This window comes from Tiliqua scincoides, chromosome 4 (genome assembly GCF_035046505.1).
Source record: "Tiliqua scincoides isolate rTilSci1 chromosome 4, rTilSci1.hap2, whole genome shotgun sequence".
Taxonomy (NCBI): Eukaryota; Metazoa; Chordata; class Lepidosauria; order Squamata; family Scincidae; genus Tiliqua; species Tiliqua scincoides.
In genome coordinates, this window is record NC_089824.1 from 186,798,792 (window position 1) to 186,826,731 (window position 27,940).

Below are 27,940 nucleotides of genomic sequence, written 5' to 3' on the forward strand. Positions count from 1 at the left end.
CCATCTCCACGTGCCCATCAGTCGTGCTGTCCCCCTGGGCATCCCACAGGACTGCCCCCCTCCTCGCTGGTTGGAAGGCTGGAAAGCGCTCTGCCCAGCTGCCCCCCGCCCTCCCCACCCGCGGAGCACTCATTCCCCCCACCCCAGAGCAGCAGCAGTACCCACCTGGACAGCGCGGACCAGCTCTTTCTGCCCGACGACATGCTGCTCTCTCCGGGCTCTTGCCAGCCTTCGCGGGGCATCCAGGCCGCGGGACGGGAGCCTGGGCGCGGACACGGAGCTCGCCTGCTGCGCGGGGCACCCTCCGCTGCGGTGCCAGCCGCCTACTGCCTGGCTGCCTCACCTGGGCGCTTATTTACCTCGCCAGCCGCGCCGCAGCAGGCACCCGCGAGGGTGGGACGTGACCCAGCCTGCGCGCAGAGCCAGCCCTTCTCGGGCAGGCTGGGGAAGGGTTGGACGCGGGCTCCGCGCTCGGGCCAAGGCGCCCTGGATCTTCGGGGGCAACTCCCTGCTCGGGAACCAGTTTTTCCAGCCTCGCCGTCTCTCCCCAAGACGGGGCAGGCAGCAGGAGGCGGAGGCAGGAGGAAGGCCCCAGCGAGTCAACCGTGTCCCGCTTTCACCGGAGGCAGCCAGGCTGACACTGAGCCCGGGCTTGACTCGCCAGCAGGGCAGAAAGGGACCACCGATGCCCACCCCAGCGAAATTGGCCATGAGTTTGCCAGCACCGCTTCTTCCGGCAGCCTGTGATTGAGGGCCCTTGCGAAGGAGTGAGTCAGGACCTCCGGAAGTGCCCCAGGAGCTGCGGTTCTCCAGGCTTGTTTTTGACCTGGAAAACCTTGGGAGAAGTTAGACAGGAGCCTCCATACATACAACACCCCCCCCCAAAATGCCATCTTTCTCAGCCCATCTCACAGAGAACCAGGTGGAGGGGGGGGAGAAGGTGGCTGAAGATTTCCTTAAGACATGCAAGGGAGGGCACCAGGATGCAGGTCTCTTGTTATCTGGTGTGCTCCCTGAGGCATTTGGTGGGCCACTGTGAGATACAGGAGGCTGGACTAGATGGGCCTATGGCCTGATCCAGCGGGGCTTTTCTTAGGTTCTTATACCAGTGGTTCTCACACATTTAGCACCGGGACCCACTTTTTAAAATGAGAATCTGTCAGGACCCACCAGAAGTGATATCATGACCGGAAGTGACATCATCAAGCAGGAAAATTTTTTACAATTCTAGGCTGCAACTCTACCCAGGATTAAGTTCCATTTACTATCACTGTTTAAAGAATTTACATAGTAGCTTCTTAAAAGTACAAGTCTGTAACATTTCCCCAAATGCAGTCACATACCATGGTAGCATCAAGCCTAATATATTAAAAATAAAATATGGAAATGAATGGGGACCCACCTGAAATGGGCTCATGACCCACCTAGTGGGTCCTGACCCACAGTCTGAGAAACACTTGTACAGTATAAGAAACTTATGCAGTCAAAGAACTGGAAGAAGAAAGGGGGAAATTATATTATTTGGACTTATTTTTGAAAGCACAAGATCTCTTAGTCCTAACCCTGAGGGCATTCACACATGAATATTCATTGGCTCATAACTGCAACATAACTGTTTCTATGTGAAGCAGGCAACACTGACTGAATACTACTACAGGCAGAAATTTCCTGACAGAGTAAACAAGCAAGTACTTATCAATTGTCCTCCTAATACAGTACATTTTCCCAACCAATTAGATTTGTATTGCTGCCATGGTGTTTGCTATTGTTGTTCTTTTCAATCACATCTTTCTATCCGATTATTCAGGGTGGCTTACACCCTTTAGTAGGATTAAGATAACAATGTAGTACAATTAACAATAACAAACTAAAACATACACTGGAACAGACTAAAGCAACACGTTTAAGTGGCAGATTAAAAGAACAGCAGAAATTAAATCCTGAATCAGGAAAAGAACACTTCAGAAAAGAAATTCAAATAAAATTGTCCTCACTGTTCATCAAAGAGCAGACCTCTACTGAGCAAGGGCACATTGGAAAACCATTTTAGATTTTGGGTGCCATAACTAAGAAGACCTGCTTTTGAGTTCCCACCCACCATATACCCACTGGTGGGGAAATTAGAAGGCTGGCCTTTGACATGGAATGGCAGTCTCAGGCTGCAATCCTATGCACACTTACCTGGGAGTGAGGTCTATTTACTACAATGGGATTTACTTCTGAGTAGATATGCATAGGATTGTGCTGTCAGGCAGGCTCATATATGGAAGGAGATGAATCTTGAGACAGTCTAGTTGTGGATGGTAATCAGGAAATCTGGTAGAGCAACAGTTCCCAAACAGTTTGTGGTTCACGAGCGAGTCACAACTCAATTTTTGGTGGGTCACAAAACTGACAAGGCACTTTGGCTATGCTCATCAAGGGTTAAATAACCTGCTACTGGGGGGGGGGCACTGCTGCCCAACCACCATTGTAGCCATAGATGCTTGAGCAGTAAAAAAATTTTAGGTGGGTCTCAATGCTAAAAACTATGCAAACCACCATGCTAGAGGACTAGTGTAATATGATCCCAAACTCTGGCAGCTGCATTCTCCATTGGCAGCTCTGGGCTACCAGGGCAGCCCCACATTGAAAGCTCTACAGAAATGGTTGTCCACCACCACTAATCATGTATGTGTCCTCACCAGGGTTGTAGCTACAGATGGGCAGAGAGGAGGTGTATTCTAGGGTCTAGTATTCTAGAGATTGATCAAGGCTGTTCCTTATACACATCTTGAAGCATGCTGCCCTCCAACAAGTTCCTCCTTCCACTTACAGGGGGGCCTTTGATGAGGAGGGCTGGTAAGTGACAGAGTCCTGTATAGACTGGGGTTGCCACAGCCAGGTAATTGACCTTGCCTTGAGCTTTCAGTCAAAGAGATACAAGGGAAGAGCTTTGCCTGGTTGGTTGCTTGCTAGAAAATAAACTGATTCCCAGCTTTCAACATTCTGACCAATGACTTCAAAGGTATTAGGGAAACTGACAAGCACTTGGGCTCTGAGAAATCATGTTCAATTTACTTAGAAATTTGATGTTGTTTTATTGGAACCACTGAATACATTTAAATACTTTGAACCCACCTTGTAAAGTTTTTTTTGTATGTTTCTCACTGAACTATGATGAGTCCTCCAGCATACCCATCGGCTCACCACCACAAAGTTTATGTACTTATGTACTTATGTAGGATTTTTATATCCTGCCTTTCCATCATAAAAATAATGCTCAAGCCAGCTCACGCAGCAATAAAAAAGCAAATTGCAGTTGAAAACTCAATTTCTAACCCTCTTTCAAAAAAATGTTTCTCACTAAAGACCTGGTTATTATCATACCACTTTATCTTGGAACCCCTCCATCCCTGCAACAATAGCCTCCTGGTCATGAGTGCATGTGCACAAATTTCTCTCCCCCTCCCCCCATTTTTAACTCCGTGAGAATCTAGAACAGGTCCACCCTGCAACTGTATAGAAATTTCATTGTATGTTACTTACAGAAGAAGAAACTATGTCAAAGATTTGCAGTGCAGTCCTACTCAGAAGAAAGTTCCACTTGGTTCAATGGTTCCAAGTCAATATGCATACAATTGCAGTCTTAAAGGCTGAACTAAGAGCCCAATCTGAGTCACATCTCCTCAGAACTAAGTCCCATATAGTCAACAGGGCTTACTCCCTGGTAAATATGGATAGGATAATAGCCCAAGTAGGATAAGGAAATCCTTAGCTTTCAGCAGAGAACCCTTTCAGATAGTTCACTAGATGCAACATGTATTACATAAATGCCGTTGCATTTTTATGATGAATTTATTCTGTACATTTACACAGATGTACATTGTGCTATACAGATTTAAAAGTCCCTAATGTCTTGACAGTTTTCCTTAGGAAACTTCTGCTAGAGAGATCCACCAGGCTGTCATGGACAATGTGCTTTACAACTTCCAGACCATCCAAGTTTCAAAGCCCTGTCAGGATTCAAATTGTGTTAACGAAAGCAGACACTGGGTGCAGAATCAAGCAAGGTGGCTCAAAATAAATTGTGCACTGCTCTACATTTTATCTATCTACCTCACCTTTTGCAGCTTCCAGGCAGCTGACAGAATTGAAAACATTAAAACTCCTCAAACAATTCCTTTCTTTTCCCTTACTGACCCATTTGATTGAAACTGTCTCCAGGATCACCTATGGGATGCTTCCTTACTCAGTTCCTTCTGAGTTCCTGGGCAGGAGGTCTGGTCTAGAGGGTAGAGCCTCCATTTGCCTAAAGATAACATCCACAGGTTGCCAGTTCGAGGCCACCGGCACCGTGCGACCTTGAAGCAGCTGACAAGCTGAGTTCTGCTCTGAGCGTGGGAGGATGGAGGCCAGAATGTGAAACCAGATCAGAAAGGAACATCTGAATGTTGTGGTTCTTGAAAGATAGAACCTTCTTTCAATTGTAAAAATCCCTACAGGGATTTAAATAGCCTGCCTATGTAACCGCCTTGAATAAAGTTTGAATAAAGACCAAGAAAGGCGGTATATAAATACCTGTATTATTATTATTATTATTATTATTATTATTATTCCTTCAAATCCTTTTTTAAAACCTGCAAAGTTTCCTATCTGGACCTTCCTGCGCAATGTACCTTTTGGTATTTTTTTACATCAGCTAACAAAACTTATTTGGGGGGAGAGGTTAGCACCATGACTTTGGTCTTACTCCCATGGTAACTAAGGTTACGATTCTAAGCAAACTTACCTAGAAATATAGTGAGTGTGTGGAACTCCTTGCCAAGGATGTTGTGATAGCACTTAGCCTAGATGACTTGAAAAGAGGATTGGACAGATTTATGGAGAAAAAGTCCATCATGGATTACAAGCCATGATGAGTACTGTATATGTACTCTCAGGTTTTAGAGGTAGCCTATCTTTGAATGCCAGGTGCAAAAACATGGCAACGAGATGCAGTGCAGTTGTCTTGAGCACTCCCAAAGGCATCTGGTAAGCCACTGTGAGATACAGGAAGCTGAACCAGATGGGCCCTTGGCTAGATCCAGCAGGGCTCTTCTAATGCTCTTATGTTCCTAAGTCCCACTTAATTCAGTCGGGCTTACTTCTGAGTATACCTACAAGGAATTGGGTTACAAGAATGGGTTCAGTATGGGTAACTGAAGTAACTTCATCTGGTTCCACCCTTCTTTCCTCCCTCTGTTGTCTCGGTTGTTGTTGTGACAATACCTGGATTGTGAGCCCCTTGGGACAAGAACCCATCTTTCCACTTGATATAAAGCAGCCTGCACATGGATGGCACTACATGCAAATAACAATAGTCCAAAACACTTTATCCCCAAATGTTTCCAGAACATTCAGAATAACTAGGCAAAGGCTGGAAGACAAAGGGAAAGAGCAGGGAAAGATTGCTTCTAGTTCCCCTTCTGTAAAAATAACATTCATTTACCTGGCAGATCACTGTAGAGAGGAAGAATCAGGCAGGACTTTGCACATGAAACCCTATTATGTTAGCAACGATATGCAATGCAATTAAAATGATAATGTCAATACAAAGCTAGCTTCATGCTTCCGTGGGACTTTTTGGCATCTGTGTTGTATTTCAAGTTAATGTTTAAAACACACACACAAAGTTTCTACATGGAAGAGAGAAAAAAGATCCAAACTTGCTAGTACCTTAACTCCCCCCCCCAATAAACATGTGAGACAAGTGCATTTGGATTAACATGGGGCCACACTTATTAATAAGCCAATTGCTGCTACATCTGTCTTGTCGAAAGACATCTTACTTGTCGTAAGAGGAGAGTAAACATCCACCGGGTAGATGGGACTCGTCAGCCTGGGAAGGCAGCTCATCTGAGAGAAGGAAAACTCTGATCCCAAACCTCCACTGCCTTGTGGCTACATCCAGTTATGGAAAAGGCTTCAGGAGTCAACCTCGAGGCAAAATCCAGAGCCGGAGTCCCTGAGGCAGTTCATGGCTGAACACACTCACGTTCTGGCAACTCCTGCGACGCCGCTGGAACCACCCGTATTGGCCTCTGCCTTTCCATTGGACCATTTCAGCGACATAGAGAGGGGGGATTTGCTGCATGGGTAACAGCCTATCCTCCATACCTACTTTACCCAGGCTTCGCGCTCTGGAGAGGACACTGTTCCAGAGCCACCATTCAGAGCATGACACCATAGTCTTTCGAGACTGAAGGATGCCAACAGCTACATCTGGACTGCATTCTCAAAATCACCCAATAGAGTATAAGCTAAACCCCTTTGCCTTGCAAAATGGTGGGGCAAGGCAAAAACTGCTTCCACTGCTGGAAATGGATGGGAGGGCTGTTCATTCATCAATGGTACTGAGTTCCATGCGCAGAAAGGTTTGCAGTTCAAAGCAAAGCTGTGCACAGTCCAGCCACCTGCAGCTCATCCCTGTAGTTTGTGTCAAAATCACCTTTTTTTTTTTAAAGGAAAAAAATAAAATAAACGAGCATATTTCTAATCTTCATGATTATTAAAAAAAGTTGTAAAATATTCTGGAAAACATAAAGAGGAAAAAATGGAGCAGAGCCATATTAATATGTACACATTAGGTTTGGAGGGAAGCAACTGTTTTGGGATATGGCTTCTTTCACTTGGTCCAGAGCAGTGACAATCATTGTTTAAAGGTGACTGAGGCACTATTCCTGAGGAGCATTATGCGGGGTTTGTTTGTGACTTGGCATACATATCATTTGTCATCTACTTTTGTTGTGATCATTGTACATTTCATTATGGAGCTTTGTAAGCCACCTTGGGCATTTGCTTCAGCATGGGAAAGACGGGATATAAATTAAAAAATATAAATTAAAAAATTAAGAGGTGTTCCGGAAGGAATGCGCACGCCGCATGACAAGTGTCTACACTTCTCTAAAGAAGTCTGCCTTGTGGTTTGAGAACCATTTGCTCTGTTGGCAGGGTGACGTTCCCAAGTGTTCAGTTTGGCTGTATGCGTTATTCAAAGCAAGCAGTCAACTGAGGTGCAGCTGATGGGGTCTGGTAGGTTCAGGCTCTCCCATGAATCTCACAGATCTCCCTTTTGCAATACCTGCCTCACTGTTACCTCCCTTGTTTTTATGCCCTGCATTTCATTTTCTGATCCAATAAACCTGCGCAACTGGTTGGTTTGCAAGCGATCTCCCATCCCGCAGGCTGAAAGGGAGGGGAATTTTCTTGGTTTTGACAGTTGAATGCAGACTGTTAACATAGCATTATTTTAATGAAAGGTTCATGGCTGCAATTATCTCTGGAAGTGATAAATCTGTCAAAATGCTTTTTCTTCCAATTTTACAAACCTCCACCCCCCTCCCCATAACCTATTCTTCTTAGGCAGTTTTTCATGCCCACTGAAAATTCAGCCCATTTGAAAACATCCTCCAGTACTGGCGGCCTTTTCATGACAAGGGACATGATTACCATACACCATCAGCCATGGTGAAGTGACAATGGGCCTTTGAGTTACATGCCCTGTGTAACTTTCAGATTCATAAGTCATTGCCACAGGACACAGTTGAGACTCAGAGCTTAGTCCGTTTTTAAAAAGGATTAGGCATTTGTATGGACAGCAGGAACACCTATAGTTAGCAGGGATGTTTCAAAAGAACAGAAAGTTCCAAGCTCAAGGGATTAGCTGTAAAAACAGCAATTCAGCATTTAAATAAATACATAAGTAAGAAAGTCACATCCATTAACAGGCAGCATTGTTTTGACTGGTGATGCATTACTGAGATAATGTATGTTCAGAGTATTTCAACGTGTTAAGAACAAAATTTGCATTATATTACATTGAAGTAATTGCACTGATGTGAAAAAGCCAGGATGGTGTAGTGTCTCTGGAGTTGGACCTAGACCTGGAAGATCCAGGTTCAAATACCTGCTCAACCTGTCCCTCTCTCTCAATCTTACCTCCCTCACAGGGTTGTTGTGAGGACAAAGGGAGGGAACTATGTATTTGTCTTGCAATTCTGCCGACCACGCCAATTTGTCCTATCCCAATTTTCCCTATCCTGCCAACTACGCCAATTTGTCCCATCCAAATATTCCAACTCCCTTCTAATGCCCACTTTTTGGCTAATTAACACCCTCCTTTTCCAAGAACAACTGTGGTGTGCAAAGAAATGACCAGAATTCCTTATCAGTTGAGCAATTAACAAGAATTTATTGCTACAAACACATACACTCCTGCAAGTCCTCTTGTCCAGAGGCTTTCCCTCCCAAAAACCCCACTTAACTCATCGGGTAAAGGTCCAAAGCCTCCAGTCCAAGTCCAGTCCAATCTCCAAAGCACAGTCCAGTCTTCCGAAGCAGAGTCCCTCCTCTCCAGCAGTGACCTCTCCAGAAGAGCATCTCCTCCAGCAGGGTCCTAGCAGTCTTCTCTTCTGTATCCTCCAGCAGGGTCCTGGCAGTCCCCTTCTCCCATAGGTGTAGATAAGGTTCCCTCTGGGTCAGACAGCATCTCCCTCTGGGTCAGGGTAGCTCTGTCTCCTTCTGAAGCTGCCTTTTATCCTTGGATGTCTCATAATCCTAAATGCAGCTCACCTGTGAGCTACCTTATTAGCCCCTTGTTAAGTCCAAATTAGGCTCACGTGAGCCATCTCTTCAGTCCATGTCCATTCAAAGTCCTATCAAGGTCAAATGAAGCTCAGGTGTCCATCAGAGTCTCCATTGGCCTTGACTGATTACAGCTGTGGAGCCAGCCCTGCCCTTCCCAGCTGTCAACACCACATCATCCACCTGATGATCTTCTGATCTTCCATTATGGTATACCACCCTGAGCTCCTTAGAGGAAAGGTGGTATGAAAATATGTTTAAAAAATTATAAATTAGTGTTGGATTCAGAACAAGTGAACCTGGATCCAAGCCCATGCTTAGTCACAAAGCTTACCAAGGATCCAATCCTATCCAATTTTCCAGTGCTGGTGCAGCCGTGCCCATGGGGTGTGCGCTGCATCCTGTGGTGGGGAGGCAGTCACAGAGGCCTCCTAAAGGTATGGGAACATTTGTTCCCTTACTTTGAGGCTGCATTGAGGCTGCACTGGTGCTGAAAAGTTAGATAGGATTGGGCCCTAACAGTGGAATCCTACACCCAAGTGGCACTGGTGTCCCTGCTAAGCATGAGCTATTACTCTTGGTGCAGCTCAGTCTTGGACACAGATAGGATGGAGCGGTCATACCACCAGTCACAAATGTTCTTTCCATGAAAACACCTCCTGCATCCTTACCTTCATAATGTTAGTGAAAAACACCCCCTTGCCCCCATCTCATTGCTACCCTAGCCCTTCCCCCACAAAGACTTACTGAGGGAGTAAAACTCCCTCAGAGTTTGAGAAACACTGCCCTAGGCCTATCCCAGCAATAAAGTTCTGATAATCTTGCACTGACATCACATCACTGTATGCTCCTTAGCACCTTCTGAACACTAGCACATGAACTTCATTCTGACCTAATACTTTTTTCTGTCTTATCTATTAAGAAACAATCAGCACCAAATCAGTGCTCGCAGTTATTCGAAGCCCAGGTTTATCCGGTAAGGGTTTATGGCTTGGTTTATGACACACGAGTTTTACCAGAATCACTTTCCCTTTCTCTTGTTAGCAGACAGAATGAAGATTTCTTCTCAAAGAGATTCCAGAATTGACACTCAAAAGACCTGGAATCTAAAGAGGCCTATTAAAAATTAAGGTGCAACAAAAAATCACAAGCATTACAGGAGACTGCTCATCCAAGCATTTACACATAGTGACATAAACTGAGAGATAAGGAGAAGACTTCCTCACTGATTTTATTTCTCAGTTCACAGGTTGCAGCTGGAGCAAACAAAAGTTTTTTTTTCAAGATATGATTATGCAAAGTGCCAATAACAAAAGATGTTTCTTTCAGGCAAGAAGATATTTGCTGAAATAGGCAAAAGATGGTAGGTGCTAGTTCCTGGCGACACCCCACCTCTAATAACCAAGAGTCTGATCCTTGCAGTTGCCTGGCAAAGAAAAACCTTAAGGACTACAAGGGGAAGCTGCTGCTTTATGTGAAACTGTTGCTGCTTTAAAGATTAGGGCTGGCTTTCTGAAATATTCTCTTTCCAACCCCCTCCACCTGCTCTGCTCAACTTACATACAGGACTTCTCAAGCAGGGTGACTAGATACAATGGAGGACCAAGTGCCTACACCTTTAACCACTGCATAGAAGAAGGAATTTTGGCAGGTGCAGCTTTTTAAACCCTTCCATGTTGAGCTGCACCTGCCCAAATTCCCTCTGCTATACAGTAGTTAAAGGTGTAGGCACTAAGTCCTCCATTGTATCTGGTCACCCTGTTCTCAATAAAATGTACTCACACTTTATAGTGTGAAATTTATTGTGCTATAATTCACACATATTCTGCATTTGGTGTGCCCAGGAGGACTTGTTGACCCAGTTAATTAATTAACTAATTTGTTAATGAATTATTAGACCACGTGCTTGAAATGTTTCCTATTGGCTTCTTCTGTCACTGCTGACATCCTTGACTAAGGGATCTAGAGACACCCACCAACATGTACGCTGATATGGTTCCACACATCTCTTCAATTGCTTCCCTGAGATATTCAAGTGTTGCAGATTGAAGTATGTTCTTGTTTTACAAGGAAACCAATGCTGGAAAACTCCCTACCTACCTACCATATGAGGAAGTAAAAAGGTGCAAAGTAATATCTTTACAGGATGGGCAGTGTACACATGTGCAAAATGAAAATTGCATTAGGATTGCCTTTTGGACATTGGATAGGGGGCAATAAACCATATTGCATAAAAGTAGATTTGAGTGGAGCTGATAAAGAAGCAACAGACTGTTCTATTCTCAAATACACTTGTGAGTTCCTCCCTTATCAGTCAAAGCAACAGATTTTAGTAACGCAGGTCGGAAGGGGAAGGAAACTGAAGGAAAGAAGAGGCTTGGGTGACAGAGAAAGGAGCAAAGATGCATAATAACCATGGTGCTATGTTGAACGTTAACTCATCCAGGTGAAAACATGTAATTTTGTCTTGTCTCTCATGTGAGCTTTCCACCTACAGGGATTTGTTTCATGGACCCCCCCCCCCCCCAGTGTTGTGAAATGCTACAGGTTCTGAAAAATACCCCATGTATTTTTATCTTCATGTCTAGAATGGCCCTTCATAGAAGTGATGATCTGTTCAAATCTGGAGCTACTTGTTCTGTCTGACAAGGTCTTGGAAGGATGATGTAACCATGTGCTTCCTGGCCTAGTTGTTGTCTGATTCCAATTTCTGGACTCTGTCTCTTACGGGAGTGTCCAAACCAGCCAGGTCAGACACAGTTTGTGCCTGACAAGTATACAGGAAGGTGATGCAGTCCATACTAAATCCCATAATCTGTCTGGATGACACTTGTGTTTTGTGTCCCTGCCAAATTCTACCGCTCACTTGGCTATTTCATGATTTTGAAATGAATCCCATCTCAAAATTCTCCCCTCCCATTTTTTTTTCCTAGCAGACTACACCAAATCTGCTAGCACTTTTTATGAGTTTATAAGTGGTCAGGTGCAATTGCGTAAATTCCGTGTTTTAGGAAGAGCTCTCGGTGAGGAAGAAGCATAAATATATGGGAAACAGGCAAAACAGCAGTAGGACAGTGAGACACATAATGTGGGACATTGGATGGCCTTTTGTGAAGGCATCACTGGGTGAACACACAAACTATCTGCAACAATGCCATACACAGTAAATCTGTGGAAGTTAGAGCAGCCTCTGATGTTTAAATCAGTACATGCGAGACTAGAGTTGGTTGTCAAAATCTTTCTTCGTGAACTTGGGCACGGTCTTGTTTGTTTGTGTGTGGCATGGTTTAATCAGCAAGCCACTTACCTGTTGCAATGAGGGCATCCACAGGCTCCCTGGGGGGCAAAGAGAGGTAATGTTTAACTTTATCTCTGCTCTGCTTCTGGTACTTTAGCCTGGCAATAATAAGCAATGCGAAACAGCCGTGTTTTTTAAGACAAGCTGTACTTGTGACCTCAGCAAATGTGGAGGTCGTATAACCTTTACTCCTATCCTTTTTGTTTTCCATTTCCCAACACAAGATAGGCTGTCTTGGAGGAAAGAGACAATAAGACATTCCTGGAAGAGCAGGAGACATGGGGAAAAAGAGCTGCTTCACTTATCCTGGCCCTGCATCATTTGGGACTTTGAAGTGGAAAGGTCAACACAAACACACAATGCTGGCCCAGAAACAAGGCAGCAACTAGTGCAGCTTCTGAAATATGGCATCCCCCTTCCTTTCCTTCTTGCAAAATGTTGTGCTACATCAAGGACCTGATCCTATTCGATGCATGCTGGCCCACTGCTGGTGCACACTGTCGCAAATGTGCCATAAAGTACACTTGCGGCAGTCAGTGCCGACCCAGTACTGGAGAAGTTTTGGTGTGAGCCCACACTGGGCCAGCACCAATTGAAGGCTGTTGGCCATTGCCTGGCACCCTGTGTGAGGCACCAGGAGGTGGAAAGGTGAGTCAGGGCAGGGGGAGGCGTTCTGAGGCAGGTCGAAGGTGTGGCAGGAGGAGGGAGCAGGGAAGGAGGGGGCGGGACTGGCAGAGCTGAGCTCTGCCAAATCCAAAACCCTGAGCAGAGCTTCCTGGGCTCAACACAGGCCTCCTGACCTGACATGGGGGACAAATGTCCCCTTCCCCTGAGGAGGTATTGGGAGTCACCCACAGCTGCCTGAACAGTCATAGGATGCTGCGGCAGCCATTTTGGCACTGCTGCATCCTTGGGTGCCGGGCAGCTCAGGATTGGGCTGCCCAATGATCTAAGCTTTGTGTGATTACTCAGTGCAGAAATAATGCATAGTTCCTCTCTTTACAGTGCAAATCTTCTGCATGTCTGCTCAGAAACAAGTCTCATTGAGCTTACTGGAATTGAGTCCTGGGGAAGATGTATAGGATTGCAAGCTTTAGGCTGCAATCCTATACTTGTTTACTTATGAGTAACTCCCACCAAGCTTCATAAGAGTACATGCACAGTATATGTAAGAACACTTCTAAGTACATGTATAGGATTTAGGCTGTAAATCATTGTCTCACCATCCCATCCTCATTACCAGAGCTTTTTCCCTTTCATTTTTATTGATGCCGGGTTATTTTCTACCATTGCACCAGTTCAGCTTTCCACTACATTTCACTTAGCAGAAGTTAAGACAGGCCTGGTCTTAGGACTGACTACTACACAGTCATATCAAGGTTCCACCACCATCTCCATTTTGTCCATGCAAACATGTTTTGGGCACACCACATCAAATACATGATTGCATATGGTCCATCCTATATTCAGAATTATCCAGATCAGAGATCAGCAACAGAGGCTACATTCACAGGTCCCCATGAGAATTCACAGGAACATTATTGTAAAGAGAAATTAAAATCCATGTCAGTGCTTACTAAATGGAAGACCAGCAATGCTGGAGTATTGGCTGTTCCACACTTTGCCCTGCAGCTGTTAAGGATTCATGGAAACGGGACAATGTTGCAGGCTACACTAAAGAGGTGAAGAAGTAATCAGACTCTTTTTCTGTATGCACATAAGGGTCAAAGAGGAATACACAGAACTTGCAAATGAAATCATCAATTTCCTTCCCTTCTAATGAATATTTCTTCTTCCCTTTGGTGGACTTCTGATCTGCCATAGACTTTAGTCTGTGGTGTCCCACAGGTTTCAGTCTTGTCCCCCATGCTGTTTAACATCTACATTAAACTGCTGGTAGAGGTTATTTGGTGGTCGGGTATAGAATATTAACAAATGCAGGTGACGTCTAATTGTGCATTTCCTTGCTAACCCTGTGGACTCTCTGAATTCATGTCTGGAGTTGGTGAAGGGCTCATCCAGCCCTTGTATTAAACAAGACAACAGTTCTGAACAAGACAACAGTTCTCCTGGTCAGGAGGAGACCAGCTGATATGCTGATGATATGGCAGCCTGTTTTTGACTGCTACAAGGGCATTCATGGGGTTTTATGATTTTGTTACACCTCTGCTGCTCAGACTGCATTAGCTCTCAGTTTATTTCGAGGAGTAGTTCAGGCTGCTGCAATTCTACTGGCCGTTAAAGTCCTAAATAGTTTAGGGCCAAAGTACCTGGAGTATCTTACCTTGTTCCATGTAAATCTGCCTATCCAATAAGAACCTGGCGGGAGGAGCTCTTGTGAGTTCTACTGCTCTCTGAAGTTTGGCTTGCAGGATCTCAGGGCTTTCTCAGTGACAGCTCCTGCCTTGAGAAATTTCCTGTCCCAGATGGTGCTCCTGGCAATGCCATTGCTGCCTTTTCAGAGCATATTAAAGGCTATCTATAGTTTCAGCAGACATTTGCAGGCCTATTATAATTTGATGCTACTGACAGCCCAATCCTATGCATGTCTACTCAGAAGTAAGTCCCATTGTGTTCAATGTAAGGATAGGATAGGATGTAATGTAAGGATAGGACTGCAGCCTGAGATAGCTGCTAGTGTTTGTCTGTCCTCTTTGTACGACATTCTTATCACTGTTGTTGTTGTTTTTTGTTTTGTTTTTTGCATTTTATTTTGTTTTGAATTTCTTGATTGCAAATCACCTTGAGTTGATTTGAGAAATGAAGTCTGTCAGACTTTAAAATAAATAAACTGAGGTACAGATGGAGTGTCAGGGATCTGGAATTTTTCATTTGAAAATATATTCACACAGATCTCATGGTAGCTCTCTGAGGAGGGCAAACCAAGCCCTTTACAGCTTAACGATCTGAAGAAATACTTTATTCTTTCAAGGTTCCCTCAGATCCTTCTTTCACCTCCTGAAGATTGACTGGAACCTAGAATCTAGTCAATAAACTGCCCTTTTGCTTGACCTCAAGACCCAAGCTAGAAATGTGAGGAGTTCTTTTGTTGATAAAAATAAGTTTCTAGATCTCATGGTTGGATTGTATGGACCTTTTATGCCCTAAACATTAGCAATCAAAATGCAACTGAGATAAAGATTTGCTTTGTTGTAAAAAAAAAAAATGCAGAGATAATTAAGTTCAGTCTATTAAATATTAGGTGTGAGGAAGTCTGCTTGACCTCAGTGTAATGTAACTGTACTGTTAATGCAGTATTTATATAGTACTTTTCAATAGGCAAATGCACTTCATCTCCATAATACTGGCGTGCGCTGCTTAACAACTGTTTGCTTAATGACAATGGTCAAAGCACAATAAAGAAGCTCTTAATGAGGCAATCACGACTCCCATAGCCTGCAGTAGAGTGTCTGTTTACACAACAGAGAGGCTTTTAATTCAAAGAAGAGGCAGTCTACCTCCAGTAGCCTGTGCAACCAGCTAGGGGCTGGCAGGCAGTGTCGGTTTAAACAACAAAGGCAATAGAATGGACTGAATGTTCACTTAATGACATAATTGCATAACAACGAGGATTGGAGAACATATCACTATCATTAAGTGTATGCCTGTACTTTCAACAGCCGTAGAAAAGGTAGTATTTTTATTCCTGCAGTTGTACAGTATGGTGCTGCCCAAGCTCTGAAGACCACTGGATTGATGGTAGCATCTGAACAGTTGACTTCTCTGCGCACAGGTGATACTCTTAAACACTAAACTACACTTTGTTCAAGGGATATGAAGCATAATCCTAAGCATGTTCAGTCAGAAATAAGTCCCATTTGGTTCAGCAGGACTTACTGTCTAGTAAATGTGCTTAGGGCTGCAGCTTTATAGGAAACTGACTTTCTCAGGATCAGCTGTGTTAATTGCATTTTCAAAGAACTGACTCATTTGGAAGGAACAACGACAGACTGTTGAGATCACTGATGGTGATATAACAGACAAGATCAATTTCATGGACAAGACCCTTCTGTCCCACTCCAACTTTGGAAGTGGCAACAGCCTAAGCTCAAAGAGCTAATCCATTGCCATCATGTGGATATCACCACAATATTGAGCAGATGGCATCAAGTAGCCTTGACAACATCCTTCCAGTTAGACCAGAAATAGGGAGTACACAAGACTTTTTAAGGCATAACCTGTTCCACTGAAAGCCAGAACAGCCATTGGCTACTGGCACATCTAATATCTGCATTCCTGTTGTATGAGGTGGAAACATTTTTCTGTGATGCACAAAGAACTCTATGAACTTAGTTACTGGTAAACTGGATACAAAGTAGCTGGTGTGCCGATCTACCGTGGTTTGTGGCAATATGCCCAGCTAGGTAGCAATGTGCCTGGCGGAGGCACAAACAGCCTAGGATCAAATAAGAGCAAACTTTGTCCCCCAGGGATGGCCCATTATAGGCACAAGTTCTGCACCTTGGTAGGAATCCTCACCACAAAGGAGTTGCAGTTGTGGAAATCTAAGGCTCCAACAGACTTCAACTGTTCCTTCTTCAGGATGTAGTATATACAAAGTGCAGCCAGCCAAACTTAAAAGAAGCAGCTGATGACTCTTATAAGATAAGTCCTATAAGACTGTTCAAACTAGTAAAATGCTTCTTTTTGTTTTCTGGAACTAACAGTTAAAAATGGTTGGAAAACAACTGGGGGAGACTGAGATTTGAAAAATGAAAAATGAATTGATCGATCAATTCCAAGTTGATTAAAAGCAAGAATTTCCTGCAAAGGGGGTACTGAACCCATCATTCATACCACAAATAAACCAATCAAGGCCAAACTGTATGCGATCCATCGATCCATCGAGATTGAATCTCCCAGTGTCTTTTTCAAACCTTGAAAGCACCTGGAGAGAGGAAAATAGCTCAGGGCAGTGACACTGGGGAGAGGGATGTTTCTCCCTTTTCCTCCTTGCTGTTAAAAAAAAAATCCCTACTCACCTCAAAGCTGTTAAGATCTTACTGAAGAAAAAAGATTGAAACAGGGTGGGCCTCTGTGTTTTAACTCCCACCATCTGAAGCAGGGGGGATTTATAAGTTGGAAAGCAGTGCAGGTAAAAAGGATTAAGCACCCCATTCTCTGGTACTGAGCCAATTCCATTTCCCCTCCCCAATGCATAGATGCATTTCAACATTAAAAAAGGACAAGGATATTTTCAATCATGGGTCCTCTGCATCATGTGTCATTTTATCTTTATTCAAATGATTTATATTCTGCTTTCCCACCAAATAAATGTTGCTGCATATTAGCATGGTCTGCTTGTCTGGAGTGAATGACACTCCTTTGACTTTTAGAGGTTTAAGCCAACTACTCCGTGCACTTTGTTTAGGAGCAACGCATAGAGCTTCTGTAGATTTACAGGAGCATTTATGGATGCTCCATTCATTTCAATATTTTATTTCTAATGTATTAGACTTGATGCTACCATAGTATGTGATTGCATTTGGGGAAATGTTACAGATCTGTACTTTGATCTGTACTATGTATATGCTTTTAACAATGATAGTCAATGGGACTTACTCCCGGATAAGTGTGGATAAGGTTGTTAAAACTCTTCCTGCTTGATGATTAGAAATAAAATATTGAAATGAATGGAGACCCACCTGAAATTGTCTCAAGATCTACCTAGTAGGTCCCACCTAGTAGTTTATGAAACACTGCTCTAGAGTAACTCTGATCGGTTATGCTCTTTCTGTCATCTCGAACACGACACACTAGAGCATATCTTGATTCATTGCCCAGTGCACAGTTCACTTCGGAAGTTGTATTTAGACCCTTTTCTACAGTGTCCTACTAGGCCATTTATTGATCCTCTTTTCGTTTTGTTAGGTGACAACCAGGCTAACATTACTATAGCAGTTGCTAGTTTTTTAATCTCAAATTATCAAAATATCTCCTGCCTGATTGATGTATTTTCGTTTATATGCCAATAAAGGTATTATTGATTGATTGATTCATTGATTGAGTAACTCTGATGTATTATGAAAAGTGTAAACGTGTGCATGTGAAAGTGCTTGGGCAATAAAAATCTCATTTTTCAGAAATGTAAAAATTCATGACCAGCAGCACCAAATCAGGACAAAAACATAGTCTGGTAATTCTGACAGTTGATCCTCATCTAACTTCTGGTCAGAATTGTCAAAATTAAGCCTGCTAACTGGCCTGCTAACTTCTGGTCAGGTTTGTCAAAATTAAGCAATTTTTTTTTTCCTGAGAGTAGGTCAAATAGCCATCTTGGGGTGAATTGCTAGCAGTAAACAAAAAAAAAAAATACTATATTACAGGAGCAGGTCCATGCCCTCTAGCAGTGGGCATGCATGCACATGATACAGAGATGATACCATCTGCTGGTAACGATTGGAATTACAGTTGCCCCTTTTTGCCTGTTTCATACAATTCATCTCAAATTTTTCAGAACATCAAAATGCACAGATGGATGCCAGTGATAGAACTAAAGTATCAGAGTCAGATCAAATGATCAGAAGGAAGATACCTGTCATTGCTTCCAGAAGAGACATGTACTAAGTCGTGAGCAGAATTATGCAAACATAGGGAAGGGCCATGCCTCAGTAGTTGAACACATGCTTTGCCTGCAAAAAGTGCCAGTTTCTATGGCAGGAAAGTTTTGTTGTCTGTTGCCAGTCTGTAATACTGACCCCAATCGGCTTCCTATGATCCTATAAAGTCCAGACTTTGAGTAGGTAGAATTATGTAAATGCATTTTTTTTTAATGATAGGCCTAGTATTCACTGAATTGCTAAACCTGCATCTCAATTATACCACTGTGAGGGTCCCACATGACTGAATGTTTCCACCTACAAAAAATTTTGTTCATACAGACAACTACACGTTGGGAAGAGGGCTCCAGCCTACCCTTCTTGCAGATGTGCTCGTTTTCTATATGCAAAGAATGGTTTGTATGGAAGAGTATTAAATCATGCGAGCTCTTGTCTATAAGCTGAAACAGCTGTATAATTTACCCATCCTTGCGCATCATGGAATTCCCCCCAAATACAAGGAAATACATGGGTTCTGTATGCTTATCCTCAATGCTCCTTTCTTTTTAATGAACAGCCATAAACAATGATTACATATCCTAGACTGTACATTTCAGCAGAATTGGCATGGAGAGGTCAATTAAAATAACTGTGAATGGCACTGAAGGAGTAGCCAAGCTTCCCTTGCACTGTTTTGGAGACACAAGAACTACTGAATGCCAACCAATCGGGCTACACTTATTTACCAGTAGTTCATGATTGCTGGGGGGCCGTTCTCTCTGGTGAGGAACTTGCACAGGATGGTCAACTAAGGTCAAATTATCTTCTTTCCCTTTGCACTAGTATGCACCCCTCATTTCAGAGATGGCTTGCTTCCCTTAACCTCCAGAAGAGTGAATACTCCAGTTGAAAGGAATGCTTCAGGCAAGGTAGTTGCAATGGTTGTTGTATGAGTTCAAGCTAGCCAGAAGGAACTGTATGTTCCCACAACTTAGACTATGGGTTCATGAAGGGTTCAGAGTGCAAAGTCATGTTTTAATCATGTCCATAAAGGCAGTGGCACTACAGCTATCACAGTGAGATGAAAAATGAAAGAGAAGGGAGCACTGAGGGGCAAAAGAAGGAGGAAGAGTGATGCAGGCTCTGTGTGAGAGGGTCTTCATCCTTCCCTGCAGGACCTGAAAGAAACAGTCAGAGAAAAAAATGCATAGGCTTCATTAAATAAGGGCAATCCTGGGAGAAAGACTACATTCCTGCAATTAAAATTATACAGGTTGAATGGCTATAGAGTCATAAAAGTAGGTTTTGAGATCACTAAAACACTCAGACCATCCCTCTCTCAGCCAGGCGGTCTGACTTATATATGTTGGTAACAAGCTGGTTACTGGGCTTGCGCCTTCAAGTAGCACCCAAGTGCTTCCACTCACACCTGTCAACTCACTAACCATCTGTATATTCCTAGGAAGTTTAAAGAGATCTGGCACCTCCTCCAAATTTAAAGAGAGTGTCAACTTAATGCTGGGAGTGGCCATCAGGAATCAGGACTGGGAATCCTGGACAGTGATAAGAAAAGCTGGAGTGGAAAAGAGACTCAACGGACCAGAGGAAGAGAAGACTAGGCTGTAGTTCTCACTGTCCCGTTGGAGACTTGGCAGCATCAAACATCTTCTTCCTGCCCTCCATTCCCGACATGGCCTCCACATTCTTACGCCAGTCACCCACTTCCACGGGACGTTCCTGTGAATGGAACCAGGAAGTTAAAATTTGCATCTGTACCATAAAGACAGCACACTAAAGGCCAATTCAGCTGTGGGGCTATGTGCATCCCATGGTTCCACACAATCACCACACAAATACAGAACTTAAATATGGTGCATAGGAGCCAGCATCTTGAGAATGGTAGATTCATTCCAAACGTTCTAGCCCTTATGGCTTTGCAAAGTTGAAAGTGGGTGGACAGGGCTTGGTAAAATCTCAGAATCTAGGGACAAAAGGCAAAGTAGAATTTTCAGTGCTAGGGCTTCAGAATCCTGTGTAACCTCTTGCCTTTCTCCAACAAGTGGCAGGGATAAAATTAATTACTAGCTTTTTGCACATGTTGATATTATAGAACTCCATGCTGGGTTTTTAAAGCATCCTCAGTCCTGACCTTCAACCATGTGTTGCCTTAAAACTGCTCCTCATGTCAGTTGATTGCTCACAGGCAACCTATTACATGTGCTGTCGTCATGCACAAGATTAAGGTTTTTGCAAGTCACTGCAAATGCCCCAAGACGTAGGTTTGCCGCAAGTATTATTATTAATAAGATTTATACTGCTTTACAACAGAAAGTTTTACAAAGCAGTTTACAGATAAAATCAAACAATTAAATATCTCCCTGTCCCCAAAGGGCTCACAATCTAAAAATATGCAGAAGAAACCATTAGAAAAGATACTGTGTTGGGGGAAAGAGGAACACTTACTCTCCCCCTGCTAAATATAAGTGGAGCACCACTTGAAAAAGTGCCTCTTTGTCCAAGATACATGCCCATCTTTGGGTACACCTTTGGCTGTACACAGGCAGCTAGTTATACGCAAGAGAATAAAACCTATTGGTTGTGCGAACCAGCCTGCAGCAATTTTCAAAACAAAGTTAGGAATGACTGCAAGCTGGTTTGGGGAGGATAGGCCTGTGGCCTGTCTGTCTTACCAGTATAGGAGAGATAACATTGTGCTACAGTAGCTGATAAATAAACTGAGAGCAATATTGGTAAAACTATTTTTTTCTTTTGAAAAATGCAGTAAGAACAATAACAAAATGTCTTGTGTCAGTGTCACTGTAATGACAACTAGATGGACTATGACAAACTTTCTAGTTGACTTTATCAGAAGTAATAGGAGTGGAGCATAGAAATCAGTATGTATCCATCAGCTCCTCTAGTTCACAAATGCTTATGCCACAGTCAATCTGTCTAAGGCAGCCATTTTCAACCACTGTGCCATGGCACACTGGTGTGCCATGAGTGGTCCACAGGTGTGCCACAGGAATTTGGGGGAAGGTCATTTATTAGTAGGGCCAATAGGGGATGTGCGCTTCCACTGGCAGCATGGTGTACCTTGTCAATTGTCAAAAACCTGATGGTGTGCCTTGACAATTTTAATGCCTTATAAGTGTGCCATGAGATGAAAAAGGTTGAAAAATCACTGGTCTAAGGTGTTCCAAGACTTTTTGGTGTTTTTGCTACAACAGCCTCACGGCTACTCCTCAGGAAATAGTGACAATGATCACTGCAGTAATAAATATCTCAGAGTGTGATCCTGAGTGGTGGTGTCCCTAAGGTTGAAGTCATCCAGTGTGGAGGGAGCGGGCAAAACAGGGCAGGAGGAGAGAGGCAATGGCTGGAAAAGTCTCTGGAGGTCTGGTCTACTGAGCTTCCCAGTGCGGAGCCCAGATCTACCTGACAGGTAACCCTGGCCTCCTGGTCATTCACTCCATCTTTCACTCTCCTTCTTTGGTGTCACGCCCCCCCCAGAGGTATCGCCTGGTGCAGTCCACACCCACTGCACCCCTCTAGTGATGTCACTGATCCTGAGGTCTTTAGGACCTCCTGCTCTTTCTTCAGAATCAGTTCACAATGTTTGGAAAGGGGCCAGAAAGAAACTAGTCACTGAACCCTCTGGGTGGGTGGTAGCTGCATGAAATGTTGTCCTACAGACCTTTGCAAACTGACTGTGTGCAGCGGCTACTCTGGGCAGCCTCAGCTTTCAGTCTGCATTTTCCCAGGATTTGCTGGTGCATTTAGAAAACTGAGTCTAGTGACAAAACTCCACAGGGCCCTGGGCCAATTAGTGCTGGGTAATTATAAAGAACTTCCTGCAGCCACACCTCCAAAGGTAACAAAACCTATTCTTATTTAAATTGAGGATCCCATGGGAGACAAAGAGGACAGGCAGAATACTCAGTACTTAGTTCAGATAAAATCGTGACAGGCCAGTCACTGTCTGTGGCTAACAAAATTAAATAAAGGAAATGCAACATGCAAGCTGATCTAGTAGAACTGCTTTGGCAACCTTCCCTGGATACCCAAATTTTGCCCTTTTTAAATGAAACCTAGTGATGTCAAGTTGGCCAGACCTTAGCAATCAGTGCCAATACAAACCCAGCTCATTCCAAGAATGCACAGGCAAATGCTATTTTTCCATCATGTGTTACATGTCTACATGTGACTAACACATGTAGACAACAGAATCCAGTGCATATCATGATTTCTACAGGCTAGGAACCAGCATATGAAGACTGTTCAAATGGTCATCACTGTCTTGGATGGTTGGAAAGAAGTCCTAGTAATGTTCAGGAAACTTAGCACACTAACCATGCCATATCCTGAGCATCAGGCTCAAGGCATTGTCTGGACCTAAATATGTATTGTTGAAGCACACACAGGATTACATGCCAGGTTTGTGTCAGCTCTTATCAGGAATTTACCCCATGCTGACATTTTTCAGATCTGAGTGACTTTATGAGCAATAAAAAGAGCAGAACATAAACAATTTGCTGTTTCCTCCACATGCTGCAACCTTGCAAAACTGACCATGAGCATTGTGGGATTCTTATTGTGAAATATTCTCTGTTCACCCCAATTTGGGGAAGGCTGATATATCTAAAAGAGATTCCCAAAGACAGATCCCTGTATTCAAGACAGAGGCTTGACTTTTCTCCCGAGGAAACATTATTCCATCTGCTTACTGAACAGCTGCTTGCTTGCTAAAAGAAAAGCTAGGGACTTCCCAAGCACTGCATCAATTCTATCATCCTTCACAGCCAATCAGAAGCAAACTCTCCTGCAGAATTACTTCAAAAAGCCATATCACATCCAGAGCAAAGGAACCATATGGGATTTCCAGCTTCATGGTTATGTTCTGCCCTGTTTGTTTACCATTTCAGCACTTCTCGTCCACCTTCAGACAATTGGGGGGAAGACAAGGGCAGCCCAGGGAATCCTGTTTGGGACTGGTGCTTATTTGCATGCACCAAGGCAGGCCCAGTGGTGTACCCAGGGGCTATAGCTCCCACAGCAGCAATGCTATGATGTCACACAATGTCACAATGTTATGCAACATCACTTCTGGGTTCACCAGCCATTTTGTGTCTCAGGAAGCAACGCAGGAAGCAACTGAAGCATGAATGCATTCACAGCAGCAGCTGGTGCCTCTCTTTAAGTGTGCCCTCATGTGCCCTCTTGTGCCATACCCTAGCTATGCCTCTAGGCTGGCCTCATTTCCATTGCTGCAGCATTGGAGCCATGCCTGGCCTCCCAGCACAGAGAGATCTAGAAGTCCAAGCCACTTGGACCCACTGTCCAAGCCACTGAGCATGTGTATAGCTTCTCATGCTGGCTTCATAAGTATATATGCATGTATGGGGGTGTAGCAATCAATGAGAAAATGGCTCCTTTCTTTCCACTGTTTTGAGTCAGAAAGGAAAAGGAGGGAGGTACAAGTGTGGCTTAACCACTTCCTCCACATTTCTGAGGCCACAGCAGTTGGGGAAAACAGTCCCTCACCCCGAGTATCCAAGCAGCCTAGGGGGAATACCAGCTGTCCCCTCCCCACCCCAGCAGGGATAACACACCTTTTCTGTGTCCTCCTTCTTGACAGACTTGAGGTTGGCTCTCAGGTCCATGGACACTTTGTGCTTCGAGCCCAGCAGAGCCCTCAGCATGGCATCAGCAGACACACGGACACGTCGCAAGGGAGGGCGCTTGAATTTCCCCCGAAGGTCAAGCACTTTCAATTTCAGGTCTTTAATCTGCAGAACAGGAGAAGACAATGGTTAAGAAGCCATATAAGGTCATAAGCCAAAAACCAAAAAGGTCAAAGGGCAAGCAGGTACCCCTGAGTTCACATAAGCTTGATCCTCTTGCTACACCACAGGAATCGATACCACTGGGAAACCTTTGCGCTCAGAGACATTCTGGGTATGAAGAGGCATTCCTAGCAACAGATCTACACCTGAAATGTCTCCACCATGTCTCTTTTTCTTAGCTTGCACACACTTTTAGGGTTGCCCATTTGCCCAAAATGCCACTTTTTCTGTAGATGTTGTTGCCTTTTCTCTGGCAGATAAGCAGCAAAGGTTAATTTCAGGCCATTTGGGGGGGCACTGCTGGCCTCTGCCCATTTATTGCTAGGCTCTACGCCTTTATCACTGGGCCTCTCCTTTATGACTAGGTCCAATCCCTTTTCAATGTGCCCCATCCTGGAACCCAGATTTTTAAAACCCATTTTTCAAGGCTTGGTCTTGTGCCCTGAATCAGGCTCTGATTCAGAAATATCAAGATTTTGAATGCATCCAATCTTGCGACCCTGCACACTTTATTTAAAAAAGAATAAGCAACTCTGAGAATACAACAGGTATGTCTACCTTAAGAAGGTCAGCGATGGTCTTTTGCATAGTAAAGAAGTCATGGTTACAATATTCTAGAACATGAGAGAAACCTGGGGTCTTTCTTAATGTTCCAGAATCTTGATGAAGATTCTAAAAGGTGCTAAAAGCACCTGTTTCCAAATTGTATCAGTCCTGTCCCCATCATCTCAGGTTCACCTGCCCTAAAATCCTAGTCCAAAACCCAAATATTTATCAGGGCATTTCGTACAAGTTTACTTTGACTGAGCATATAATCAGGCATTCTTCTCACCTCCCGTGTGTTATGGATGCACTTTGCTTCAATGTCATATCGCTCCTCATCCACAATGTCAACCTTGTCAGCTAGTTCTCTGCACAGATCCTATGCCATTAAAAGAAAACAGGGTCAATGGGCGATTTCTCATGTGATAGTACTTAAGAACATAAGAACATAAGAACAGCCCCACTGGGTGAGGCCATAGGCCCATCTAGTCCAGCTTCCTGTATCTCACCGTGGCCCACCAAATGCCCCATGGAGCACACCAGATAACAAGAGACCTGCATCCTGGTGCCCTCCCTTGCATCTGACATAGCCCATTTCTAAAATCAGGAGGTTGCACATACACATCATGGCCTGTAACCCATAATGGATTTTTCCTCCAGAAACTTGTCCAATCCCCTTTTAAAGGCATCCAGGCCAGATGCCATCACCACATCCTGTGGTAAGGAGTGCCACAGACCAACCACATGCTGAGTAAAGAAATATTTTCTTTTGTCTGTCCTAACCCTCCCAACACTCAATTTTAGTGGATGTCCCCGGGTTCTGGTGTTATGTGAGAGAGTAAAGAGCATCTCTCTATCCACTTTATCCTTCCCATGCATAATTTTGTATGTCTCAATCATGTCCCTCCTCAGTTGCCTCTTTTCTAGGCTGAAGAGGCCACAATGCCGTAGCCTTTCCTCATAAGGAAGGTGCCCCAGCCCGGTAATCATCTTACTCACTCTCTTTTGCACCTTTTCCATTTCCACTATGTCCTTTTTGAGATGTGGCGACCAGAACTGGACACAATACTCCAGGTGTGGCCTTACCATCGGTTTGTACAATGGCATTATAATATTAGCCATTTTGTTCTCAGTACCTTTTCTAATGATTCCAAGCCACAGAGCACAGACATCTAGGTACAGCATTACAAATATGCATATCTAAATATTGTATGTGTGTATGCTTCCTGCAAAATCAAAAAGCAAGATTAAATATTAAAGTAAGGAGTAAATCATAATTCTTAAACATTGAAAACATTTTTTCTTTTCCTCATGAATCTAACTGTGGGCAAAAGTTTCACCATACCTTGAATAAAATTTGATAAGGCCATCAGGGGCTAGGGCTGAATCCATTCACCCCTGTCTTACAAAGCCCTCAGGTGAAATTTTGGAATAAGTTTCCATTCATACAGTTTGAAGCTCAAGTTTAAGTGAGAACCATGGAAATGTGAATGAATGAATGAATGAATGAATGAACTTCTTCCTTGCCTCTGCAAAGGCAAAAATGAAGCACTGAAGATCTGAACTGTTAATATGGTTCTCATGAGATTTCTATAATGCTTAACAAGTCTTTGGAAGCCCATTTTAACTTCTGCAAACCAAGAATCTACCTGGAGCTGACTGAATGAAAGTCCGCTAGTTCGAAGAGGTGCGATCCTCTCGGCCAAATACCTCTCCTTCTCTCCTTGCCTGTCCACTTGCTCTTGTTCCCACTGTTCTTTGGCTTTGGCCAGCATCAAACTCTGAAACAAAGAGGTCCAAATATTTGAATGAAATGGAAGCCATCCAAACGTAATCTTCTTTCACAATCACCATATTGTTTGAGAAGAGAGCTGCATCAGAGGCTCATGGGAATAACTCATATGTACCAGCTAAAAAGCACAAGGCACAAATCCGATGTAATCCCCTGAATATTCATGGAAGAGCTTTTTTGCATACAGCTGCATTCAAGGTAGTTCATTTTCAATAACTCAAGATAGGCTATCTGCTTCTTTTCTTTGTTTAGACAAGTCCAAGAGAAGTTGGAGATGCACCTTCATGACTCACCTTCAGAAGAAGTTTTCGTGATGCTGTGATTTTGGATTTTCTCTAATGAACAAAAAGAAAGAAAACCAGCAGTTTGTTTTTTTTTTAAACCAAACCTGGAATCCATTGCAAAGCCATACTGAAAATTTCTTAAGAAAAAAGAATCCAGAAACTGGGCTTACCTCTCTGAAGTTCGTTTGGGAGGAGAAATAAATATAGGAGAGAGGGAGGGGGAAAAGAACAGAATGAATACAGAAAATGTGATGAGACCCATTCTACTCCCAGATTTTTCAATTGTTCAAATCAATGGAATGAATTTTTTGAGAAAGTGAATACACTCCACTCACGGCCCAATGCATTGCCCAGTGCTGAAGCTGGTAAAGCATATTTACAGCACCTGGCAAGTAAGCCAGGCGCTGAGCCCAGCACCAGCAGGAAAAAGACAGAAGGCCAGCACAGACATGAGAAGCCCCATTCTGGGGCTCGGTGCTTCCTCAGGTGGAAGGGGACGGAGATCTACAGCTTCTTCCAGCTGCCTGCTGAATGCAGCAGTAGCTGCTTTTGCACTGCTGCTCCAGCAGGCGCCTGGAAGCTCAGGACTGGGCTGCCCGTCAGCAATACTCTGCACTGATCCTGAAGCTGGCAGACCTAGCATCCCCTTCTCAGCCTCCCTAATTGGCCCTGTGGTTTGCTGGGCTTAAATGAGACCTGCTCATTCCATAAAGCCACCACAGCTGCTGACTACATACGATGAGCTTTACATTCTTCCTTAACCTCTCAGTGAACTTGTATTCCTGCCTACTTGGTCTCAGCGGGCTGCTACTGCTCACCCATGTGCAGGGCTGCTGAGAGTGGGTTCAGGACCTGGTGAGAAAAGATTTTCAGCCCCCCACCCCCAGCAAGGGCTGACTGGCTAAAAATCTTGACACAAGACAAAAACATTTGCAATATAGTCAGGCCCCTTCTAGACCACCGGACCCTGATAATTTGTACCGTTCCCCTCCGCCGCCTCGCCAGCCCTGCCCTTGTGTGCCCCACGCCCATGG

The 27,940-nt window shown here is 43.9% G+C and overlaps 1 protein-coding gene across 1 annotated transcript; it reads right to left on the bottom strand.

The window, feature by feature from the left end:
• Positions 1-19,049: 19,049 nt before the first annotated feature.
• On the bottom strand, positions 19,050-26,953 carry TNNI1 (troponin I1, slow skeletal type). Its single transcript, XM_066625098.1, has 6 exons — positions 26,916-26,953; positions 26,480-26,611; positions 25,120-25,209; positions 24,054-24,230; positions 20,042-20,178; positions 19,050-19,619 (listed from the first exon to the last, which is right to left on the bottom strand). The coding sequence occupies exons 2-5, from the start codon at positions 26,603-26,605 to the stop codon at positions 20,071-20,073; spliced, it is 501 nt and encodes a 166-aa protein (XP_066481195.1). The 5' UTR covers positions 26,606-26,611; positions 26,916-26,953; the 3' UTR covers positions 19,050-19,619; positions 20,042-20,070.
• Between the last annotated feature and the right edge of the window lie 987 nt (positions 26,954-27,940).